Here is a 14,118-nt window from a genome sequence, read left to right as displayed (position 1 = left end):
ATATATGTGTATATATACACATATATGTGCATATGCACACATATATGTGGGTTATATATGCATATATATGTATATATACACATACATGTGCGTATGCACACCTATATGTATACTGTATAATATATAAGATAGTATATAGCATATACAAACACAAAATTATATATATGTAGAAGTGCGGTTCAGTGATTGAGTCCAGTCTTCAGTATAAAAATTAAGCTAGAGTGTGAGGCCTGAGTTCAAGTACCTCACAGACATATAAGAAAAGAACGCTATTTTTTAAGCACTGACGAAGATTTTAAATAAATTAACTTATGGATAAACCATTAAGATGCTATCATCTAATTTGCAAAGAACAGACAAATACACAGTTTAAACAGGAATGCTGAATTTTCTAAGCTGAGGTAAAGTTGGTGAAAAGCTAGGTGCATTCATTAACACATCCCACCAGACATGCATAGGTTTTTAATGCATGGTTTCCAACACTTACAGAGCTGATAAATGGCTTAACAACAATAAAAGGCAGAAAGCCTTAGAAGGGAGTTGGAGTTAAGTTAGAAAAAGCTAGTGCTCTTTGCTCTGCTTTTTGAATGCCTTGCCTCATTTTTCCCCCTTTGGCAAACTAGAGCCCAGTTCCCGAGGCTGAGTAAATCTGCCTAAAAACATGATGACCGATTATGCAAAAAGTACTGCTTTGGTTCTCAGTCTTACCAAGTAGCAATTCAGAAATCAACATCTATTTTTATACTAACAAGTAGAAAATCCATGTTCTTCAACGAGATAATTTTTTTCCTGAGACAGAAAACATTGTCCAACATAGATAAGCAGGTAGATAAAAAAAGAATTTGCTGCAGACATGTTCAGACAAAAACTGCTGATGGTTTGGCTCATTGAGTCAGTGAGGAAAACATCCAAATCCATACTTGAAGTCACACACATACACAAAGAAACAAATTTAAAGCTACTCAGGGGCTTCACGTCACGGTCATCTCTAGCAAGGCATTTCCACCTAGTTTTCAGAGCAGAGAGAATTACTACTTCCATCATTAGTTACAATTGCATGTTAAACCTCAATATTGCAGAAGGTGGAGTGATATACAATCTACAAATGGATATCTTTAGAGGGATATGCACCAGAGCAAATATGCATATCCAAATGTAGTTTACATTTTCCAGCTGCCGGTGCACATAGATACTTATTTTGTCCTGGTGAATTGTGAGGTCGGAAGCAGGCTTACACATATGCATCCACCCACACATGTACAGCCACGTGTACAGGTGTTGGCAGGGGAGTATGCACGCAGGCACGCATGCGAATTCTTCTTTATCTTAAATGATATCCGCTTCATTATTCAGATGGAAAGCTAGACAGATGTTCTGTGCTGTCTCTATTTCCCTTCAGATGTTAATTGGACTCCTGCCAACATTTGAGTGAACCAAGCCAATCCGGGCTAGAAAGGCTGACTTGAGCAGGCTAAATATAATGAGGAGACAGGTCTTGAATCAGGGGAAGGAAGATGTTTCCTTTCCTTTTGCAGCGTGGATCAGGGATGGGACCCAGAGCAGCAGAGACGACTCTGGGCCTCACTGGAAGGCAGGCAGACCAAACAGCTCCGGCTGGACATCCTCGAGGGAGTTCAGCACCAACGTGGCCTTTTTGGTCAAATCCCTGTCCAAGTTCTCATCAGGAACCATGATGACCTGCATGCCAGCTGCCACAGCTGCGTCCACACCGTTGGGAGAGTCTTCTAGAACTAGGCATTTTTCTGGCTCGACAGGAGGAGTGAACCTCTTGGCACAAGTGAGAAAGATATTAGGGGCTGGCTTGCTTTCGGCGACCTCGGGGTCATCGCCCACCACGATGTGATGAAACAAGCTAAATAGTTCCTTGTGGCTGGCTGTCTTCCTCTCGAAGGACTCGGTGCCCGCGCTGGTGGCCACCGCCAAGGGGATGTCGTGTTGGTGCAGGTGGCGTACGAGCCTCTCAGCCCCTGGCATGGCCTTGATGTGGGGACACAGCTCTTTCAGCATCTCCTGGCTCTCGTTCACCAGCTGATCCTTGGCTATGGGGAGCTTGAGGATGTTGATGATGGTCTGCGCCGCTTCCGGCGCCCTGCAGCCCATCACCCGCGACTTGACCACCCAGTTGAACAGCTGCCCGTGGCGCTTGCAGATTTCCTGGAACACTTGGGTCTGCAGGGATTCGGTGTCCAGGAGCAGCCCGTCCATGTCAAAGATGACATGGGTGACAGGCTTGAGGGCGGTCATGGTGCGGCCTCCCCGGCACCTGTGGGTGTGGGAAAACCCCCCTTCTCCACGCGCCCCTGGCCCGTGCGCCGACCGTTCCAGCGTGTTAACAGAAATAAGCATGATCAACAGTCCCTCCCTCCCTGCCTCCCTCCCTCCCTCCCTCCCTCTCTCTCCTCTTTCCTTCCAGCCTCCTTCGTCTCTCACTCCCTTCTACCTCTTTCATTTCCTTCTTTTTCTCTTTTCTTCTCTCCTGGGAACCGCTCCTTTCATTCCTCTCCTTTCCCTTCTCCTCCCCTCCCTTCCCTTCCTATTCCCTCCCCTCCCTCCTCCATTTTTCCTCTTCTTTCTTCTCTACTCCCTTCCCTTCTCTCTTCCCTGTCCCTGCTCTCTCTTCATGTCCCTTTACTCTCTGTAATCTTTCCCCTTCTCCCATTCTCCTCTTTGCCTTCCTCTTTTTCTTGCCTGTCTCCTCCTCCCCCCTTTTTATCCCTCCTTCCTCCCCGACCTTTCCTCTGTCTTTCTCTTCCCCACTCTATTTCTCCTCTCTGTCATCTTCTTCCCCTTTCCCCACCCCCTCTCTCTCCCTTTTATCTTTTGCCCGATCTCACTCAGCACCCCAAATATGATGCTTTCTGCATCTTCATAATCCAGTGGTCAGGAGGACAGGAGGCAAACTCCACTCTGTGTTGGAGGCACTTAATGTTCCTTTAGAGACAATAGCTCTTGGCCACATACAGTTTGGGGTTTTAGAAAAACCCATTTTGGAAAATAAAATAGTCCATGTTCCATCTGTGTGGGAAAAGCTCACAGAACCCTCCTATCAGGTTCAAGGTAATTTTCCAGGTCCTGGTCTAGGGTTGTTAGTCCCTAGCTAGGCCACTGCTGATTTGGTCTGTGTATGTATTTCTTACCACAAGTCAGCAGGTCACATGAACCTACAGACAACTATTTTCCTTTATTTTCTGTGAAAACCTTACAAATTTGATTGTTTTATTCTGCTAATCGTGTTTTGCATGGGCTTGTATTCGTATCTGTACCAAAATAAGACTTTGATCATATTTGTCCCCCCATTGCCACTTCTTGCCCCCCTCCCTGACGACTTCTTTCCAAATAACCTTCCTTCTAATTTCATGTCATTTTTAAAAATCTAGATTCTGCATCTGAGTGAAAGCATGCGATACTTATTTGAGTCCTCTTATGGCACTTAATATGGTCTCCCTTTCCATCTATGTTTTCCACCAATGACTTAATTTCATTCTTTTTATGGAGAAATAATCATCTATTGTGTATGTATGCCACACCTTTATCCAGTCACCTGTAGATGGCTGATTCCCTAACATGGCTATGTGACTATGCCACCATCAACATGGATGTACAGGTATCATCACTGTACACTGGCTTTCACAGCTTCAGGCACATACACAGGAGAGGCACAACACTGGTGGTTCTAGTTTTATGGTGTTAAAGAATTTCCATAGTTATTTCTATAGGGGCTGAGCTAATGTGCATCTCATAACAGCCAACCTCATCCCAGGTCAGCAATTACTTGTTTCTTTCCATCAGATAGCCATTCTGACTAAGGGGAGATGGAATCTCAATGTAGGTTTAATTTGTACTTCTCTAGTGACTATTGAGGTTGAGCATTCTTTTTCCATACATTCATTGGCCACTTGTATTTCTTTGGAGATAACTAATTTCCTTTTTTTTTCTTTTTGCTTATGTGGTGCTGAGGAATCGAACCCAGGGCCTCATGCATGCAAGGCAAGCGCTCTACCACTGAGCCACCTTCCCAGGCCAGAGATAACTAATTTCCTAGCCACCTTCCCAGGCCAGAGATAACTAATTTCCTACGCATGTCTCCAATCCCAGGCTCTCTGGCAGGAGGAGCTTTGGCTTGGAACAACTTCTGCTTAGCTAGATCTTCATTTCCTCCAGTTTCAAATGCATCTTGCTCATAGCTATCTTCCCTGACTAACATTTAGAAAACAATAGTCCCTGCCACAATGGTTCACACCTGTAATTCAAGCTACACAGAAGACTGAGAGCTGAGGATCCTGGTTCAAAGTTAGCTTGGGCAAAAATGCCTATGAGCAAAGAGCCAAAAGTGGAGATGTAGCTCACCTGGTAGAGAACCAGCCCTGAGCAGAAAAAACTAAGCAAGAGCTCAAGTCCCTGAAGTCAATTCCCAGTACTAGCACGGAAACAAAACAAAACCAAATAAAAACAAAATAACACCACCAAAAATAATCCTCTTCCCTCTTCTCAGTTACTTTTATATCTTGATAATATACCTTATTATATTTACAATACTCTTCATAGCTTACCACATTTTAACATTGTGGCATATTTTATTATTGAGGTATAATAGCTCTATTTTATATTTTAGACAAGTGCAAATATGATGTAAATGACACAGCCTAATTTATTAATATATATATTTAATTAGCTGAAAAATTTCTTGTGAAGAAAGCAATACAGATAGTACTGTTTTATTCTGTTGTATCGTGTGGGGTTATTTTGCAGCATAAGAGAACTTTCTGTGTCACAAAATGTATTTGTTATGTATAAGCCATAAATAATTAGATGTAGGATAATCAATAGGATTATTAAAAAACTGTAGTGTGTTGTTAATATTTAACATTGAGCTCTGGCTGTGTGTGCAGTCTAATTATGATTTTTTTAAGTAAAGGCTCTCCAAATCAAAAGCTCAAGGAAATAAAGAATAAGGAATGAATTAAAGTATTTGTAAGGCATGAAAATGATGGTTTATGGTTAAAAGTAAGAAGGAGCATAGAAGCAGACTAACTGGAATTTTAAATTGCCAGTGAGGGGGAACTTTTCTCATTATGCAGCTGAAAATAATGTTACATCAGGGAAAGTTCTGGAATTCTACAGATTCTTCTTTTTTAAAAAAAATAGTGAAAATTACCTATTGGAGATCATTTATCTGTCCTATATTACCAGCTCAATATACCAAATGGACTATTTCTAAAACTGTTGCTGGAAGAACTAAAACTAATTCCCTAATTGTTTGTGAATAATTTGGATCTCTTTTGGGAACACAAAGTAGATAATTCAAACTCTGCTTTTTTTGTGTAGTGATTTTAATCAGAATGCTAGCATATTAATTAAATATGGCAAATAAATATTCTTTCCAATTATGATAAGTAAAAGCAATAGGACAACTGGTTAAGAAAAAGAAGTTTTATGAATTGGAATTATTTTATTTGTATATCTTTTCAAAACTACCATCTCATCTTTGCCCAAAAAACAGCTGTTTGGCTTACCCTTATGTTGAAATTTCCAACTGGCTTGAACTAGTTTAATACCTAATTCGATTGATCCAGATATAATTCAAACTAATAATAAAGTATTTGTTGAATCTCATTTATTAACCATCTCTGGATGAGTAGCAGATAAGGCAAGTTAAAACACATGCATTAAAATATATTTCTTGTTTTGTGCTGGTACTGGGAAACTCAGGGCCTGAATGTTGTTCCTTTGGTTTATCTCTCAAGGCTGGCACTCAGTCACTTGAACCACACCTCCATTTCTGGCTTGTTCATGTTTAATTTGGAGATAAGTATCTCTCAAAAATTTTGTCTGCCTGAGTTGGCTTTGGACCTTCATCATAATATTTCAGCCTCCTGAGTAACTAAGATTTGCAGACATAAGCCACTGGCACCTTGCTATGATAATTTTTGAAATCAACATTTGAAAGGTTGAAGATACATTGAATTATAGGTACAATTTTTTTTTAAGATGGAATATGGCTGGGCACCGGTGGCTCACGCCTGTAATACTAGACTCAGGAGGCTGAGATCTGAGAATCACAGTTCAAAGCCAACCCTGGGCAGAAAAGTCCTTGAGACTCTTATCTCCAATAAACCACTAGAAAACTAGAAGTGGCACTGTAGCTCAAGTGGTAGAGTGCTGGCCTTGAGCTGAAGAGCTGAGGGATAGTACCCAAGCCCAGAGTTCAAGCCCCATGACCGACCAAAAAAAAAAGATGGAAGATATTGGAGAGAATAGAGATGATAATTACCCAGAAAGCAAATGAGATAAAGACTATGTGATGGAGTATGATAGATTAGGATTCAAATTATTCATAAGCAACCATCTTCTTTTTATAAGGTGTGTTTAAAATTTACTTTCTGGAGAACATCATCAATTTTAACAGGACAAGGATCTAAGATGTTAAAAATAAGGTGAAGAAATATACATGTGATAAAAATCAGCTAATAAATATTTATTCTCTGTTTGACTTATGTCATATACTACCAGATATTTGGGCACCTTTATAAGGCCACCAAAGACCTCAAAGTACATCGAGGAATAGAACAGTTAGTTAGTGCTGGTGAAGCTCATAAGTGTTGGATGTGCAGCATCATGGGAGAGCCCTTTTCTATTGGGGTTGATCTTCAGCACTACAAAAATATTTTAAAAAGAAAAAAAATAGCCAATTGAAAATGAGAACGTTACCTGCAGTAATAAGATGAAAAATTATCATTTGATTTGAGTTCTAAAGCTGAAATCAGATTATGGACAAGATCAGTAATGGGTAAATGGCCCTTCAAAAGGAACAGTTTGGGAAAGAACATACAGACATAGAAGAAAAACAATAGGCCTACCAAACAGTGACACACATAGTACAGGTAGTCTTGGGTACCTGCAGGAGAGGGGACAGCATTTGGCTGTCACACTCCGAAGGGTCTTTTTACCAATATGGGCTGTTGTGACTTTCTGTGCCTCAATGAGAGAATTATATTTTCATTAGATACTATGTGATGTGTGACTGGAAAAGACAATTTGGTGGCTCAATGGAGGAAAAATGCCTGAGAGATTGATGTCAATGAGCCATTTCTCAATAGTTGGAAATTAGTGGCAAAATGAACCTGTTGAATCCTGTATAGGAACATAAAATTAGTTTAGAATAGATCATGTGATGATCGTGTGCCGTTTATAGCATGAAATATTTTCAGCTAAGGCTAGATTTGAGAGGAGGCCATTGGGAATACTTCATTGTATAGTAACTCAGAACAAGAGAATCTTCATTGTGATAAATTGGATGGTCACAATTCCTTTGTTCTCAGCACTAAACGATCACTTGATTTGAATATTTCTGTTATCATGCTTCAACAATCAAGATTTATTCTTCTTTTGATTAAAGTTGAACATTCTATTACCATGCTTCAACAATAAGGATTTCTCCTTATTTTTTAAGTTTATGTCAGAGAGAGAGAGACCTTTCCTAAGAAATGTGAAGAGACATAAGTTTGCAAAGTCAATAATCAAATACCTCTTACTAGAAAATAAACTGTAAAAATAAGCAGAATGTTTAAATCATTGAGATCTGGAAATAGATCTTTACAGTTGTTCTTTTTACAACAAATGTTATGTTTGGTTCCACTAAGTAATCAAAAGATCTTAAATCTAAATTTACCTTTTCAGGATAGGACATGGAAGAACACAACCCAGCAATTCTAAGTCATCTGTCTGTCATTGAGCACACACACACAAAAGAAAACAAAGTCACCAGCGCACAACATGTGTTTATGAAAAGCAAGCTAGAATTTCATCAACAAGGTCTTTTTTTAAAATACCTCTTTTAACTTTATGATGTAATGGCAATCTTAAAACTTTTATGAATAAATTACAAAGCAGGCAAGCCCACAGATGTTAAGAAATCCTGTTGGAGAAGTATCTACTAAGTTAAGATTTAGTGCTTGCTATTTTGCCTTCCATGCTATGTAAGGTGTTCAAAGGAAGCAGCCTCAGGTTGAATGACATAAACAAGTGTAGAACATCTTTTTAAATGTGAATGTGGTTTTAGGGAATCTTTTGAAAGAAATTATAAGGCAGCAAATGGAAACCTAACAAAATGCAGCCTGAGTTTGCCTGGAATCTAATTAGTGATGCTTTCCCTCCAAACATACCAGAAATCTGAACACCAGTTCTCTTGACCCAACTGGAATCAAGAAAAGCAGTTGACTATGTAAAAGGGAAGAAAATCCAGTCTTTTCTGAGTGTTCTTATAAAAAGAAAAGAAAGAGAACATAGTTTCACAAATCTTATGTAATGTGGAAGAGAAGCAGAGAAACTTAGTGTTAAAACTCAGGTGTAGGGGGTAGGGAAGGTGGCTCAGTGGTAGAGTGCTTGCCTTGCATGCATGAGGCCCTGGGTTCAATTCCTCAGTACCACATAAGCAAAAAGAAAAAAGCCGAAAGTGGCGCTGTGGCTCAAGTGGTAGAGCGCTAGCCTTGAACTGAAGAGCTGAGGGACAGTGCCCAGGCCCAGAGTTCAGGCCCCACGACTTGAAGCCCCCTCCCCCCAAAAAACAAAAAAAACCTTAAAGTCAGAATGTGGTCTCATGTTTGCCTCTATGTATAGAAAAATAAACAAATCTGTTAATTATTTTTATATTCTATATTCACCCACAAACTTTTATTTCACAAACAAACTTGGAAAACAGTCTTTAAATCCTTAGTTCTGATAGTACATCATGGATTGGTTATATTCTTTTTTATAAATATTAACTTGCATAATTTGTCTTTAGATGTTTTATATATATGTATAGATAGATAGATAGATAGAGAGAGAGAGAGAGAGAGAGAGAGAGAGAGAGAGAAAGTGTGTGTTCAGGCATAGAGTGACAGAGAAAGGCATGGGTGGGCTTGGATCTTCAAAGATAATGGAAATTCCAAATAGGATAAGAAGAGGGTGATATGACACATGGTTACTTCTCCTCTTCCCTCCATCTTTTTTTTTTCTTTTTTCTTTGGGGAGAGGGATGGTCCTGGAGCTTGAACTCAAGGCCTGGGAATTGTTCCTGAGCTTCTTTTGCTCAAAGCTAGTGCTCTCCACTTGACCACTTAAGCCACTCCACTTCCTGCTTTTCTGGTAATTTAGTGAAGAAAAGAGTCTCACAGACTCATTCCCTGGGCTGGTTTCACACCCCAGTCCTCAGATCTCAGCCTACCAAATAGCATGGATTACCGGCATGAGCCACAGGCACCCAGTTTTTTTTTTCTTTCTTTCCTTTTTTGGTCGGTTGCAGGGCCTAAACTCTGGGCCTGGCCATTGTCCCTCAGCTCTTCAGCTCAAGGTTAGCGCTCAACCACTTGAGCCACAGCACCACTTCCAGCTCTTTCTGCTTATGTGGTGCTGAGGAATCGAACCCAGGGCCTCATCCATGCAAGGCAAGCACTCTACCACTGAGCCACCTTCCCAGCCCACCCAGTTTCTTTCTTCCATCTTTTGTCACTGCCTTCACTCACACCTACAAGCCTTTGAACCTGCTAAACTTTCTAATTACCAATGTATTTTCTCTTTCCTTTGGTTCAAAGCCAAGCCCCCCACTCTGGGTAGACTGTCCATTCTATGGCAACTCTGCGAGCCTTATAACACCATCAAAATCATAGCCATTTGTGTTTTAGGAGTGGTCAACAAAAATCAAAATCTTTCCTGCTTAAAGGGCAATTAAACTCTCTCACTGTCTCTCAGTCTCTCTGTCTTTCTGTCTCTCTGTCTCTCTCTGTCTCCCTCTCTCCCCCCCCCCTCTCTCTCTCACACACACACACACACACACAAGGAAGAAAACTGAATAATAACTGGGGCTTTCTGAAGACAGAATTTCTTTATAGGCAAACATTGTGCTATGCTTCACATTACTATGGGTACTTTTCTTAATGGCTCACACAAAATAGAAACCTCATAATCCAATAGCACACTGTGGGGAGAAATCATTTCTGTTTACTCTCAGCCTAAAGTTCCATCTCATTAACACTTTGCTGCTAAAAATGCATGACATTTCCTTTCAAAGATCTTCTTGTTTAATGGTTCAAATGCAGACTCGGTCTGACTCAGTGGTTCAATTCCCTAATATTCAATCATCTGGCCAGATATGACTCAGAGCAAGAAAGGTCTCTTGGGACACTTAGATATTTGAACGTTAGGGATATATGTAAATTTGCAAAAATTTTTGTAATTCCGGGACTCTGGGGTGAGTGAAAAACAGTATCTTTTGTATTCGTATTTTATTGTTATTTTTGAATGGACAATGTTTATCTGGAGAAACATCTTTTTTTCTTTTTAAGTTAGAGAGACTGCAATAAGCATGTGTGGCATTTCAACAAAAATTTTACAGACAGCTGCTGTGTTTTACTTCATGTTAATTTACCATGATTTTCTTTTTCAGACCATTTGGCAGTGATAGTCAGCCTGGGAATAACTGTTTCATCAGATTGTGTTGATACTGGGCATATTAGCAACTGGCATTTTGTTTCTCTGGAAGATGGAGTGGAAATATGAAGCCACATGCCAGACCTTGAGTCTAGAATATCCCCACCTTGTAGTCTGGTTAATGTGATTACATCCACCCAAGCACGGTTTTTTTTTTCTTCTTTCTGAAAATCTTTTAGTTTTCTCGTCTTTGTCACAAGTCTATGTTTATTAGGCTATTAGGTAACGATGTTTTCTCTTCCATTCTTATTGTAATTTTACAATATTTTTCTTCTCTCTCATTTCTCATCTCAAAATAGCTTTGTATTGGTCTCAGGATTTCTAGTTAGAAAATTGGTCAAGAAACACGAAGGAAAGACTAAGGCCATACTGAAATGGTAAAGATGGTAGGCACTGCTTTGTAATAGGCATTTCATAAAATATACGCCAATGGAGAGCATATTTTATGCGTGTGTTCTATCATAGTTTATCTAAAGCTTAGTTATTGAACAATCCTTTCCTTCTACACTTTCCTCTCTACCAGGCAACTAGAATGGGATTTGATGGCAAGAGAAAAATCTGGAAACTGGCTACTGGACAAATTGTCTCAACCTTTTTTTTTTTTTTTGGATGGTCATGGAACTTGAACTCTGGGTCTGGGCACTGTCCCTCAGCTCTTCAGCTCAAAGCAGTGCTGTATCACTTGAGCCATAGCACCCATTGGAGAGTCTCATGGACTTTCCTGCCCAGGCTTTGAACCATGATCCTCAGATCTCAGCCTCCTTAGTAGCTAGGATTATAGGATCCACTAGTGCCCAGCTATGTCTCAACTTTCTTAACCTTGCAGTTTCCTTATTACTTTTCCCAAACCCCTCTTGTACCCTAGATTTTGAGTCTACTTCCATGCAGTAAGATGATCATTGACCTGCCTGATCTCTGAGCTAAACAATTCAAATACAAGTCATATTTCATTAAAAGATATATATTTATCTTAATATAAATACATATAAAATAAATATAAAGTAAATGTAAAAATATATATTTAAATTCCTTTCTTATAAGTGTTTTAAGAGATTGATAGGCTTTTGTTAATGCTTTTGCTGTTAATGTCATACTGTAGAGCTATTTCTTGGATATGATTATGTTAACTACATGTTTCTTGAAGAATTAAGTCAGCTGGAGGGTTTCAGACAGTGGCCTTGAAGAGAGCCCTGAAGCTTGGGTGAAAATGACCCAAGTCTACCTTTCAGGGAAAGAGGGGGTGTTAGGATCTTCTGGCATCTCTACTCTTCATCTGTTTTATGTCCTGAATTTTTCTGTCAATGAAACGTTTAGCAGCAAAAAAAAAAAGACTTCATAAATCACAGAACAACTTTCAAGTCCAAGAAGGAAATAAGCCAATTTACCTATGGCAGACAAATCTGTGCAGACTTGCCAGCCCATCTAGGTCAAAACTAAGTATGAGAGAAAAATGTAATTCCCACTTAGACTTTAGGAAAGCCTGATCCTCAGAGCTGGAAAAGCCTGGAGGACAGATTCATCACATGAGAAGTGAAATAACATTTGGAGGATGAGACAACATGGCTATGTCGAAAGTTTCACAATCTGATTTCAAGCAAGAATACTTAGTGGAAGGATTTGGAATTGTAAAGATTCCTTTCTGAAAGATTCAGCATTCAGTAAGAAGGAAATTAGGAGTTCTGCTAGGCACTGGGTGGCTCATGACTGTAATTCTAACTATTCAGGAGGCTGAGATCTGAGGATCGAAGTTCAAAGCCAGTCCAGGAAGGAAAGCCCATGAGACTCTTTTCTCCAATTAACCACCAAAAAGCCGGAAAGGGAGCTAGCCATGAGCAAATAAAGGTAGGGAATCCTGAGTTCAAGCCCCAGGCTCAACAATGAGATGTACAAGGAACTATGTTGAAACGAACTTTACAACTTCCAGGGTAGGGAGGGAGGAGTTGGGGATGGGGGTAGGGGAGAGATGGTAGGGGAAAAACAAAGAAGGGGATAACAATGCTCAATAGGAAATGTACTCAACACCTCACTCACGTAACTATAACTCCTCTGTACAGTATCTTTACAATAAAAACAATATGTATATTACCAAAAAAATACTGCAGTCCTTAAAATCCAAGCAAAGGAATTTCTGGCTAACATGATTTAATCAGATGGCTGTTGGATAGATTTTGTCTTTTTTTTTTTTTGAAACTGGATGTGGTGATTAAGGTAAATTCATTGAAACCAACATTCATTGCATTAAAATGTTTTCTGTGTCTGTGCAGCTGTTGTAAATTCTTTAGCCCAGAAAACAACAGCAGGAGATAGAAGTTAATACAACTTACAACTTACTCAGGGTGGCGCATGAACTATTGAGCAAATGCTTTGTTTCTGGAGAACAAAGGAGACATCATCATGTGGAATTTGTTTTCTTTAAGCAAAAAAATAAAATTAAGTAATATATTTTTAGCCATTTAAAAATGAGACACCAAAGGGTGTGCCTCCAGTTTGAAGAGATCTTGCCAGTTTTATGTACGCCAACAATGAGAAGAGCACGACTGAAATCAGGAAAGCAACTCCCTTTGTAATAGCCTCATAAAAAATAGAATACCTAGGAGTTAACTAAAGAACTGAAGGACCTCTAGGATGAAAACTTTAAAAACCTGAAAAAGGAAATTAAAGCAGAACTAAGGAAGTGGATAAACTTCCCATGCTCCTGGATTGGGAGGATTAACACCATGGAAATGGCAAGACTGACAAAGGCTATCTACAAATTCAATTAGATACCTATCAGTATTCCAACCTCATTCTTCAAGGAAATAGAAGAAGCAATCCAAAAAGTCAGATGGAACAATAAAAGACCTCGAATAGCAAAAACAATCCTTAGCAGAAAGAACAGTGCTGGAGGAATATCAATACCAAATTTCAAACTCTACTACAAAGCAAATCAAAACAGCTTGGTACTGGCACAAGAAAAGACATGAGCACCAATGGAATAGATCTGAAGATCCAGAACCCACAGACCAATAGCCACCTGATCTTTGATAAGGGAGCTAAAAATTAGAATGTAAGAAAGACAGCCTTTTCAGTAAATGGTGCTGGCAAAATTGGTTAAACACCTGTGGAAAACTAAAGGTAGATCCTTATATATCACCCTGCACCAGAATCAACTCCAAATGGATCAAATACCTCAAAGTCAAAGCAGACACCCCAAAAACATTACAGGAAGCAATAGGATAAACTTTAGGACTTCTTGGCACAGGCTGAAATTTTCTTAATAAAGACCCAGAAACACAACAAATCAAAGAAAGGTTGGACAAATGGGATTGCATGAAACTGAAGAGCTTCTGCATGGCAAAGGAAATAACTAGCAACATCAATAGAAAGCCCACAGACTGGGAGAAGACTTTTACTAGCCATACAACAGACAAGGACCTCATATATAAAACATAGGGATACAGGTGCATTGCAACAATGAAACATACAAGTCCTTATGTTGAAAACGAACTTTACAACTTTGGTGAGGGGGGAGGAGAATTGGGTGGGAGGCGGGGGGAGGATGGGATGGGAAGGGGAAACAAAGGAGGAGGCTACAATGCTTGATAAGAAATGTACTCATTATCTTGCCCATGTAATTGTAACCCCTCTGTA

At 39.6% G+C, this 14,118-nt stretch overlaps 2 protein-coding genes across 2 annotated transcripts in view; both read right to left on the bottom strand.

Moving 5' to 3' along the window:
- The window catches only part of Arsj (arylsulfatase family, member J), a 52,786-nt gene that overhangs the window by 19,276 nt on the left and 19,392 nt on the right, over window positions 1–14,118 (bottom strand). The gene's annotated exons all lie outside the window — the stretch shown is intronic.
- On the bottom strand, window positions 1,582–2,265 carry LOC105991141 (pseudouridine-5'-phosphatase-like). Its single transcript, XM_013023730.1, has one exon. The coding sequence runs from the start codon at window positions 2,263–2,265 to the stop codon at window positions 1,582–1,584; it is 684 nt and encodes a 227-aa protein (XP_012879184.1).

This window comes from Dipodomys ordii, unplaced genomic scaffold (genome assembly GCF_000151885.1).
Source record: "Dipodomys ordii isolate 6190 unplaced genomic scaffold, Dord_2.0 Scaffold70, whole genome shotgun sequence".
Lineage (NCBI taxonomy): Eukaryota > Metazoa > Chordata > Mammalia > Rodentia > Heteromyidae > Dipodomys > Dipodomys ordii.
Note: the sequence above shows the minus strand (reverse complement) of the source record. Positions and strands in the feature narration are given on the sequence as shown.

Excerpts from the sequence above, each read along its gene's own strand:
- LOC105991141 (XM_013023730.1), bottom strand. The coding sequence starts at position 2,265 with ATGACCGCCCTCAAGCCTGTCACCCATGTCATCTTTGACATGGACGGG.